General features: G+C 38.1%; 1 protein-coding gene across 1 annotated transcript; it reads left to right on the top strand.

Annotated features, from left to right (window-relative positions):
- Positions 1-903: 903 nt before the first annotated feature.
- Positions 904-11,355, top strand: LOC132164935 (ABC transporter C family member 5). The gene is made up of 12 exons (XM_059575457.1): positions 904-1,545; positions 1,746-4,001; positions 4,122-4,442; positions 4,554-4,640; positions 5,756-6,448; positions 6,611-6,775; positions 7,680-7,974; positions 8,449-8,663; positions 8,787-9,092; positions 9,651-9,714; positions 9,829-10,068; positions 10,755-11,355. Exons 2-12 carry the CDS (start codon positions 1,884-1,886, stop codon positions 10,865-10,867), a joined length of 4,617 nt encoding a protein of 1,538 aa, XP_059431440.1. The 5' UTR covers positions 904-1,545; positions 1,746-1,883; the 3' UTR covers positions 10,868-11,355.
- Positions 11,356-11,559: the final 204 nt, after the last annotated feature.

The raw sequence follows: 11,559 nt of genomic DNA, 5'->3' as shown, positions 1-11,559 counted from the left end.
AAAATTTCAACCATCCGGCAAATAGTCACACCTCTCATAAATAATGCAGCAGAAAGTCAAGAAACCCACCCCCCCAGGAGCCACATGTGCATGTTGGGAAGACCGGAGAAGGGGAGATTTCGCGTCAGCCCTTGCACAAAAAGTTAGGTGATTTGGTCATCATTTTAACCTTTCGAGAAGCAGCCAAAGTGGATGATAAGTGGGGTAGCTGATACAATTCAACGTACAACCAAAACCCACAGCCTTTTTATATTGAGCCCACTAGCTTCCACATGACAGCCAAAATGTGTCAAGTAAATCAACCTAGTGTTTTCTAGCTTTTTACTGTCATCCCTTTGCGGACCGGCATAGTAACCGTCCAAGAAAAACGTTGAAGCTTCGTTTTCTAAAATGACTAGTCATTGCAATTAGAATTTTGCATAATCATTTATAACTATTAATTCACCCAATAACGAGAAATGCTAGAGACCATTTTTTGTTTCACAAAATTTATGATCGGACGGTTTTGCTACACTCTGAATACTTTGTAAAACAAAAGAGGATCCTTAACATTACTCCCGTAATAGCGCTTTCTCTCTCTCTCTCTTACCCAAAGGGCAGTAATTGGTTTTCACTTTTCATACAAAGTAAATCAAATTATGGTTGCCCATATAAGAACCAATGAGAGTGCTCTAATCATGAATCTAATAAGTAAAATAGTAATCACCAAAAAGATTAGAATTATTATGGCATCACACTCATACTTTCATTTCAAATCCACCACCACCACCCCCTGACCCAACGCCAACAACCTATATGATATACACACTGTAAAGTGAAAACAAACAAAATCACATCTCTCTCTCTCTCTCTCTCTCTCTCTGGTTGTCGCTCCCTCTATCTCTCTCTCTCTCTCTACAGAGACACTGAACAAAGAACAGGTTTTGCACATAATGTAATGTTTGTTTGGAAAGACATCCTGAGATTCCTAGCATGGCATGTTAATAATATTCTCTTGGATTCCCAATATTATTCTTTATCTTTCTCTCTGGCTGTCTCTCATGTTGGTCTATATATAATAGTAAAATGGAGGAAATTATATGAAAAAAACCTGAAACCTGAGAAAAAGTAAATAAACCCACAAAGGAACACCACCTTCCCGTTCAGTGTATTACCTTCCATTCACCGAAACTAACATTTTTGATATTTGCCTCCGACACACATCTCTCACACGGCAGTGCCACCAACACTACAAGTTAGAAAAAGGGAGCTGTATTATTATTATAGAGAAGGAAGAAAGAGAGAGAACAACTCTCTCTCTCTCTCTCTCTCTCTAAACTTTCTCTCTCTGAAATTTCTAACGTGAAAGCCTACTCATTCATCATTATCGTTGTTTTGGATTGTTAAGTGTACACCTCCTGTGTGCTTTCTCTCTCTCTCTCTCGTGTGTGGGTGTCTTTGAGAGGCAGAGCTGATTGTTCCAAATTTGTTCCCTCTAATAACATTCACAGGCTTGCCTCGGCAATCTGCATCGTCTCACCAAACGATTATCCAGGACACACCCAGGTCAGTCTTTCGTTGTTTTTTTCCTCTAATGGGTTTCGTTTAGATTTTGATTTCTCGTCCTTCTCTTTGTCCCTTTGTATTTCGCTTGAGATAACAAACACACACACACACACACCACAGAAAGTTCAATTTCTCTCTCTCTTTCTGCGTTTTACGCGTTGGTAAAAATCTGTTTGTTTTTATGTGCAATGTGTCCGCAGATTCTTTCTCCAAATACACATTTGCTCCTGCTCACAACCCAGATGGTGAAATGCCCTTCTTCGCAATAGGAGACGATCTCTCTCGCTCAGCTCAACAGCAACACCAAACCACTGTTCTCAATCGCGTTCTTCACCTACATGCCATATTCAATAATGGGTATCTCTGTTTTGCTGAATAAAATCCCAGCTTTATCATCATCAGCACAATCGCCGAATACCCTTTTGAGTGCTATTCAAGGTTTGCCGGTATTGGAACTTTCTTCTATCTGCATCAATTTGACACTCTTTCTTGTATTCCTTTTCATTATCTCGGCGAGGAAGATATTTGTGTGTGTGGGTAGGATACGAATTATTAAGGATGATTCGGCTGCGAATGCAAGTCCAATTCGGCATAGCGTCGACGGAGAAATCGGCGATGTTAGTATCGGAACCGGGTATAAATTTTCAGTCTTCTGTTGTTTCTATGTGTTGGTAGTGCAAGTTTTTGTATTGGGGTTCGATGGGGTTGGTTTAATAAGAGAGAGTGTTAATGTGAAGTTTGTTGATTGGTATGGCCTGTTCTTGCCAGCTGCACAAAGTTTAGCTTGGTTCGTGTTGAGCTTTTCAGCTCTGCATTGTAAATTCAAGGTGTCTGAGAAATTCCCACTTTTGTTGAGGGTATGGTGGATTGCCTCATTTTTTATTTGTTTGTGTACTCTTTATGTTGATGGGAGAGAGTTCTTAGTTGAAGGTTCAAAGCACTTGTCTTCTCATGTTGTGGCAAATTTTGCTGTGACCCCAGCTGTTACTTTCCTTTGTTTTGTTGCAATTAGTGGTGCTACTGGTATACAAGTTTGTAGGAGTTCTGATCTTCAAGAACCTTTGCTTCATGAAGAAGAAGCAGCGTGTCTCAAGGTTACCCCTTTTAGTGATGCCGGGCTTTTTACCTTGGCCACACTTTCTTGGCTGAACCCACTTCTTTCAATTGGTGCAAAGAGACCGCTTGAGCTTAAGGACATTCCTCTTCTTGCGCCAAAAGATAGAGCCAAGACCAATTATAAGGTTTTGAATTCGAATTGGGAGAGATTGAAGGCTGAAAACCCTTCAAAGCCCCCTTCTTTAGCTAGGGCAATTCTCAATTCATTTTGGAAAGAAGCAGCCGGTAATGCTATTTTTGCTGGTTTGAATACTCTTGTTTCATATGTGGGACCGTACATGATTAGCTACTTTGTTGATTACTTAGGGGGAAAAAATACTTTCCCCAATGAGGGGTATCTTCTTGCTGGAATATTCTTTGCTGCAAAACTCGTAGAGACATTAACAACCCGGCAGTGGTACCTTGGGGTGGACATTTTGGGCATGCATGTGAGATCAGCTTTAACAGCGATGGTGTATCGAAAGGGGATCAGGCTCTCAAGCTTGGCAAAGCAAAGTCACACCAGTGGAGAAATTGTTAACTACATGGCAGTTGATGTCCAGAGAGTGGGGGACTACTCTTGGTATCTGCATGATATATGGATGCTTCCTCTGCAAATCATTCTTGCCCTTGCAATTTTGTATAAGAATGTTGGAATTGCTTCTGTTGCGACATTGATTGCCACCATCATCTCCATTGTTGTTACTGTTCCTGTGGCAAAGATACAAGAAAATTACCAAGACAAGTTAATGGCTGCTAAGGATGAAAGAATGAGGAAAACCTCTGAGTGTCTAAGGAACATGAGGATTCTTAAGTTGCAAGCTTGGGAGGACCGGTATCGAGTGCAGTTGGAGGATATGCGGGGTGTAGAGTTCAAGTGGCTACGGAAAGCCCTTTATTCTCAAGCTTTTATTACATTTATTTTCTGGAGCTCCCCCATATTTGTTTCAGCTGTCACTTTTGGTACTTCCATATTGTTGGGTGCTCAGCTCACTGCAGGCAGTGTTCTTTCTGCTCTGGCCACTTTCAGAATCCTCCAAGAGCCACTCAGAAATTTTCCTGATTTGGTGTCTATGATGGCTCAGACAAAAGTTTCTCTTGATCGAATTTCCGGATTTCTGCAGGACGAAGAGTTGCAGGGAGATGCCACCATTGTCCTGCCTCGAGGCGTTACTAACGTGGCCATAGAAATTAAGGATGGCGTGTTCTCCTGGGACCCTTCCTCTCTTACACCGACATTATCAGGAATAGAAATGAAAGTTGAGAGAGGAATGCGTGTTGCTGTTTGCGGTATGGTTGGTTCTGGGAAATCAAGCTTTCTCTCTTGCATCCTTGGAGAGATTCCAAAAATCACTGGTGAAGTAAGTTGGTTTATTGAGCTTCTAATTCTGCTTTCTTTCTCAAGTTTTGCTGGTTTTATATATTCTGTTATTGATAGCAGTTGAAGATTCATAGTACTTGTTCCTTCAATTTTTTTTCAGGTACGAGTATGTGGTACTGCAGCTTATGTGTCCCAGTCTGCATGGATACAGTCTGGAAATATAGAAGAAAACGTTCTTTTTGGCAGCCCAATGGAGAAAGCAAAGTATAAGAGTGTTTTACATGCTTGTTCACTGAAAAAGGATTTGGAACTTTTCTCACATGGAGATCAGACCATTATTGGTGATAGAGGTATAAATTTGAGTGGTGGCCAGAAGCAACGAGTGCAGCTTGCGAGAGCACTGTATCAAGATGCCGACATTTATTTACTTGATGACCCCTTTAGTGCGGTTGATGCACACACTGGTTCTGAATTATTTAAGGTTAGATTATAAATTTGGTCATTTGTGTTGCAGTTCATATGAATGAATTTTCCTGGAAAAAGCAGAAAATAAAGCATGAACTGTGGCTAAATATATGATATGGAACTGCAGGAATACATAATGACAGCACTAGCGGGTAAAACTGTCATTTTTGTGACCCATCAAGTTGAATTTCTGCCTGCTGCGGATCTGATACTGGTACAGAATTGTCTTCTCACTTTATTTGTATATTTTGGTTTTTGCAGTTAGAATCCTATGTTGGCATCTACGCTTTTTGGTAGATGTCAGAGAATGCTTGGTGGCATCTTTTGAATTTAATTTTAAAAGCTTTTCAATAGTGTCAACCCACACTGTTGGTACATTAATGGTTGATTTTGAGGCTGCCTATCCATGTAGCTTCAGCTGCCAATCCTCAGTTCATTTAATCCCTCTCTCCCCTGTTTATTTTTCTTATTTCTTATTCGGATTTTTTATTTTGGTGATGACTAGAAGGCCTGTGTTTTAAGGTTTGTGAGGTGTACTTAAGTTTTGAACTCATGGTTATTGTAAAAAACCCATGAATTTCATTAAATTAAGAAGCTCAGGTTTTCTTGAGCTGATGGTTGTTGCCTTCATCTGATTCAAACATTTATTGTTCTCATAAAAGGTTAAGTGCTGGAAATGTTAGAAATCTTGGCAGAAGATAGCTATGCACTTTGAACTAAATGACAGAAGGAAATAATAATAGGGCGGGACAAAATTGTCAGAAGATGGCTGACTGGATGTATGAACTAGCACTTATCTATTGTTTTTAGCCTAAAAAAAAGTCTCTTTAAATGGGGGATTTTTCTGCTGGTGTATATATTCAATTTGATGGAGTTGGACCATTATGTATATGAAATGTATAATCCTATTAGCACTTTCCCTTTTCTGTATAATGATGATACTATGGGAGAGTAAATCAGGCAAAACAATTGGCTATTCCAACAATTATTTAATAGAAATTCAAGTGTTTTCTACTTATTTTGATTCTTTGACTAAAAATTCCAACCCTCAGTCAAACTTGAAATTTTATTATTTTGGCAAAAATATTACGGTATGCACAAATTCGAAGACTGGGATAATTGTTGGTACATTAGTTGTTTATATTTTTGAGTCACCTGGTCTTGGTGGTTGCCTGACTAATAAAGAGTATTTTAATATGGGTGTATAAATCAAACAATATGAGATTTTGTATATATTTTAACTTGAACAAACCACATTAGAGACGGAGAATGTAATGCTGTAGTCCTGAAAAGCTAACATTTTTTTTAAAAAAAAATATATATTTGTAGGTTCTTAAAGCAGGCCGCATCATACAAGCAGGAAGATATGATGATCTATTACAAGCTGGAACTGATTTTAAAACTTTGGTCTCAGCTCACCATGAAGCAATTGAAGCAATGGATATTCCCAGTCACTCATCAGAAGATTCAGATGAAAGCTTGTCCCTGGATAGGTCTCTTACACGTAAATCAAGTGTCCCAGCTGAAAATGGTATTGGCAGTTTGGCAAAGGAAGTGCAAGAAGGTGTATCATCTTCCGACCAGAAAGCAATTAAAGAGAAAAAGAAAGCAAAACGCTCAAGGAAAAAGCAGCTAGTTCAGGAAGAGGAAAGGGTAAGAGGAAGGGTCAGCATGAAGGTCTACTTGTCATATATGGCTGCAGCATATAAGGGCTTATTGATTCCACTCATAATTGTTGCACAAGCACTGTTTCAGTTCCTTCAAATTGCTAGTAATTGGTGGATGGCTTGGGCAAATCCCCAAACAGAAGGAGATCAACCTAGAGTGAGTCCTATGGTTCTTCTGGTTGTTTATATGGCCCTTGCTTTTGGAAGCTCTTGGTTTGTCTTTGTTAGGGCAGTTCTGGTAGCTACATTTGGTCTAGCAGCTGCTCAGAAATTGTTTCTGAATATGCTTAGAAGTGTGTTTCGGGCACCAATGTCTTTCTTTGACTCTACTCCAGCTGGACGGATCTTGAATCGTGTAAGTTTTCTTGATTTCACTGGAAAAAAGAAGAAGAAGCATATGCAACATTGAATTTTTTGACGTATATTTCAAGAATATCTAATATCTATTTTGCCTTTTTTTCTTTTATCTCTCATTCATCCACATAATCTAATGTCATGGATCATTATGACCTTACAGGTGTCAGTTGATCAAAGTGTTGTGGATCTTGATATTCCTTTTAGACTTGGTGGGTTTGCTTCAACGACAATTCAGCTTATGGGGATTGTTGCTGTAATGACAACAGTTACCTGGCAAGTTTTGCTTCTTGTTGTCCCTATGGCAATTGCCTGCTTGTGGATGCAGGTGAATTTTAGATTTTCTGATTTTGTAATCTCTCACTCGTTTGCTTTTTGACCCAAATGAGATGGAAGGAAATTGCTAAATTTTTTTAGCTTCCTTCTCAAGCACGTTCCTCTTCTTGTTGTTTCTTATGACGGGCATAAATAAGTCAGTTTTCAATACTTTAAACATCTGTGTCCAAAGATAGTCTTCATCAATGCATAAGGAATATCAGAAGCATGCTATTATGGTTGCATCTCCAAATTATATACATCTTCATCAATTCAATCACTTAGAATAGCTCCATTCTTTTGTTTTTGTTTTTGTTTTTGTTTTTTCTGTATGTATGTTCTCGATTACGTACAATCTTTAACTGTTCATGGCTGGTCCCTGTTAAGGTTAATTATAAATGATAAAGGCACAAACTTTATGTCCTGAATGATGACTGTTAAGAAACCAAAATTTTACTCCTTACTCCTTCAAGCTTGTTGTTTCTCTATTTTGTGATTTATATATTGCAAACTGGAGATTTTGACATCATACAATGTTGATTTTTGCTGTTGTCCAGAAACTGGATAAGATTGTCTCCTATATGCTGCCAATGTTCCGAACAGCGTTACTAGCATCTTCTTGAACTCGTTAAATTTCTATCTTTATATATTTTTGAATTTTTATTCTCTTTTTTTTTGTTTTTTTTTTGTTTTTGGGTGTGATACCATGAAAAAAATTCAAATATCTTATGTGAAAGTTAAATTCCACTTAATTGTTAGAGAATAGCATCTATGATTTAATTTGTTTGCTGATATGAATCCTCTAGGTAATTACTCTTGACTTCCAATTGGTGATTTAAAAATTCTTGATCTTTTGCAATGCCATTTTTTGAAAGGTTTTGGAGGATATCACTTAAATTTAGCACACCCTCTTGCAGAAATACTACATGGCTTCATCGAGGGAATTGGTTCGCATTGTGAGCATCCAGAAATCTCCAATTATGAATCTTTTTGGTGAATCTATTGCTGGAGCAGCAACAATTAGAGGCTTTGGACAAGAAAAAAGATTCATGAAGAGGAACCTTTACCATCTTGATTGTTTTGCTCGCCCATTCTTCTGTAGTCTTGCAGCTATTGAATGGCTCTGCCTACGCATGGAGTTGCTCTCAACCTTTGTATTTGCTTTCTGCATGATTTTGCTTGTGAGCTTTCCACATGGGAGTATTGATCCAAGTAAGTATATCACTTCTTCCATTCCTGAATTTCTCTGCTTATTCCCATGAGAATTTATGTATGAGCATGGAGTGATGTGCCGTGAAATGATAAGGTGAGCATGTTTTGATTGTGCCATTTCATTAGAAGTGGTTGCTGGGGTTGACCCTTGTGGATGAGATTGGTACTCTCTCCTGTATGCACAAAAATAACTGCTTGATAGATAATTGGTGTAATAGGACTACTAATTTTTATGATTTGGTATCTCTTCCCATGTGGACTTTATTCTGTCAACCTAATTGAGAGCCCTCAGTAGTTAACAACTAAACTTTAGCCTCGGGACAAGGCGCAATTGATGAATAAATTTATTTGATATGAACTTAAAAATGAAAGAGTAAAATTTGTGAAGTGGAACTTCCAAGAGTAGGCAGCTGATCAAATGCCTTAGCCATAGATAATATACTGTTGCTAATCATGGTTGCTTCTTCTATGTAGGCATGGCAGGCCTTGCTGTAACATATGGCCTTAATTTGAATGCACGCCTATCACGGTGGATACTTAGCTTTTGCAAGCTTGAAAACAAAATTATTTCCATAGAAAGGATTTACCAGTACAGCCAGATTCCAGGAGAAGCCCCACCAATTATTGAGGAATCTCGCCCTCCTTCCTCATGGCCTGAGAATGGAACAATTGAAATTATTGATTTAAAGGTATGCAGTTCAATTTATCCTTAATGTTATGTAGTGCTATTTATGCTTCTTAACTATCACAAAATGCTCACAGTTTTTCCACTTCTTTTACTTTTTTGTTTTTGTTCCTCTCTCTCCTTCAAGGCTCGTTACAAGGAAAATCTTCCTATGGTGCTTCATGGGATAACCTGCACGTTTCCTGGCAGAAAGAAGATTGGAATTGTTGGGCGTACTGGAAGTGGTAAATCTACTTTGATTCAGGCTTTGTTTCGACTAATTGAACCATCAGGTGGGAGAATCCTTATAGACAACATTGATATTTCAACAATTGGCCTTCATGACCTTCGCAGCCGTCTGAGTATCATACCTCAGGATCCTACCTTATTTGAAGGGACCATTAGGGATAATCTTGATCCCCTTGAAGAGCATTCAGATCATGAAATTTGGGAGGTCAGTATCAACTTGCATACCCACCCTCTCCCCCCTCTTTATTTATTTTTTTATAAAATTTCTTGCAATGTGTTTAAATCATCTGAATTTCAGAGGAGTTCCGAGAGTTTTGGTAAACACGAAAATTCCATTTTTTAAAGAAATTTTTAATGTTTCATTAATCTGTGAAGTGATTACAAGTGTAAAAAGTACCCCAAGTAACTTGGGGATTAATTTTCGAATGTCATATAATTATCTTTCATGGACATGGAATACTTTTCCCCAATCAAATGCACTTAATTAATTTTTTTCAATTACTTTGTGAGTACTGAATGATATTGAATTGGTTATTGTAGTGACTGTTTTTGGTTTGAAGGATAATTTATTCGGTTTAACTCCTCTATATACTAATGCGGTGTCCTACAAACCATTTTATTCATTAAAAAGAATCTGTACAACTCAATTAAATAACTATAATAATCCATTTTAGTAAATCAAGTTGTTAATTCCTGTCTTTCCAGCCTTTTTACTAACATTTTCTAATTTATTTCTCACAAATTGAATTTTGATTTGTCACAGGCACTTGATAAGTCTCAGCTTGGAGAGATAATTCGTGATAAAGAGCAAAAGCTTGATACACCTGGTATGTAGCCAAAACATCACTCACTGTGATTATATTGTCATTCTTCCCCCTTCGAGTAACCTTTGGAGTTGTGTGTGGCTAATTGGTTGGTTTTACTTCATTATCAAATTGCAGTGCTTGAAAATGGAGATAATTGGAGTGTGGGTCAGAGGCAACTTGTTTCCCTAGGTCGGGCTTTACTTAAGCAAGCAAGAATACTGGTTCTTGATGAAGCAACAGCATCAGTTGATACAGCCACTGATAATCTCATCCAGAAGATTATTCGAACCGAGTTTAAGGATTGTACTGTATGCACAATTGCACATCGTATTCCAACTGTTATCGACAGCGATCTAGTTCTGGTACTCAGTGATGGTACGTAAAGTTACACTCTTCATTATTTCATTGTGACCTCTAGTTCTGGCATCATTATGATATGCATGATTAACACCAAAGAACTTGAGTGGTATATCATTTATGGAAGGTTATGAATCTAAATTTTGAGTTTCCACCATGGTTTTGGACAATTCAATCTTGTAGAGTATCTGTCAAGGAAGGGTTAAGAATGTATGGTGTAGTCCAACAATTTTGAGTTTTCATTAGTTTCTTTTATCTTTTTTTGAAACTATCCATACAAATAAATGGAAAGTGATTTTTAGTCACATTGGCTATAGATTAACCCCCACCAAGTCCCCCACTTTCTGATTGGTGATATCACTGTTCACTTTATTGGATTATAATCCATATAGGTGAAGATAATGCGAGATTTTGCTCAGTTATCTTTAGGAAACTTGGATCATCTGAGTAATGATAGGGGCTCAACTTCAGAAAGTTGTTCATGTGTTTATATGGTCTTCCAAAGATTTGGCTATCCTATTGTGCTCTGGATGCGCTTATTGTTGCTCCTTGCTCTAAATTAATAGACACACGACTTGTTTGTTTGCCAAATCGACAAGGGCAAACCGATGTAAATCTGAACTCCTTGTAACTCTTTGGAAGTGGAACTGTAGGAAATGCACACATCTACTGCCCTGATGAAACTTGGTTTGATAATTTTGCAGGTCGAGTTGCAGAGTTTGATACTCCAGCGCGACTATTGGAGGAGAAATCATCCATGTTTCTAAAATTGGTGACTGAGTATTCATCACGGTCAAGTGGCATGCCAGATTTTTGAATTGGATGCCATGCCTGAGAACCCCACAAGTCAAGGGAGATGAAGACTAGCCAAAACTGAACCGGCCGAGGCTGCTGCTCCACTTGTCCCCGCTGAATCCGGAAAATTGATAGACAGTGGCAGCAACAAAGGTGGCACTGTCGTGTTATTAAGCCAGAACCCCTCGGAGGAAATCAGTTACTAGTTCAAAGTGACTAGGAGTTAATTCATCCCCTTGAACGGGGAATTCTTGCACGGTTGTCATAATTTGTACTAGAAAATAAGTCGGGTTAGTAGAGGTAATAATAATCACACGAAAGAGAAAATGTGCGGCTAATTTGTGTTTAAGGTAGTCCTACAACATTTAGTGTTTAGGCTGAGGCAGGTTATTGGTTAGGGAATTTGTAGAGCTGAACTAGTCAATGTCTATTCCACAATTTCTAGTGCCAAAAATGCAGTTTTAGACTCTGTATTCAATTTCATGAATGTAATTATTTGTCTTCTTCTCATTTTCAGTTTCATGTCTGGAAATATGTATAACTTAGTTACTCTGCATCACATTTAATCTCCCACCCTGGAGAAATGCTTTTTTTACATTATGGTGTTTATCTTGTGTACATCTCCGTTGGCATGCTCCATTCATCATTGATTTTTATTTTTATTTTTTTCTTTTTAATTAATAGTTGATGAAGCATGCTAACTCGGTAGAGATA

This window comes from Corylus avellana, chromosome ca11 (assembly GCF_901000735.1).
Source record: "Corylus avellana chromosome ca11, CavTom2PMs-1.0".
NCBI classification, from domain to species: domain Eukaryota; kingdom Viridiplantae; phylum Streptophyta; class Magnoliopsida; order Fagales; family Betulaceae; genus Corylus; species Corylus avellana.
The sequence above is the reverse complement of the archived record's forward strand: the minus strand, read 5'-3'. Positions and strand labels throughout refer to the sequence as shown.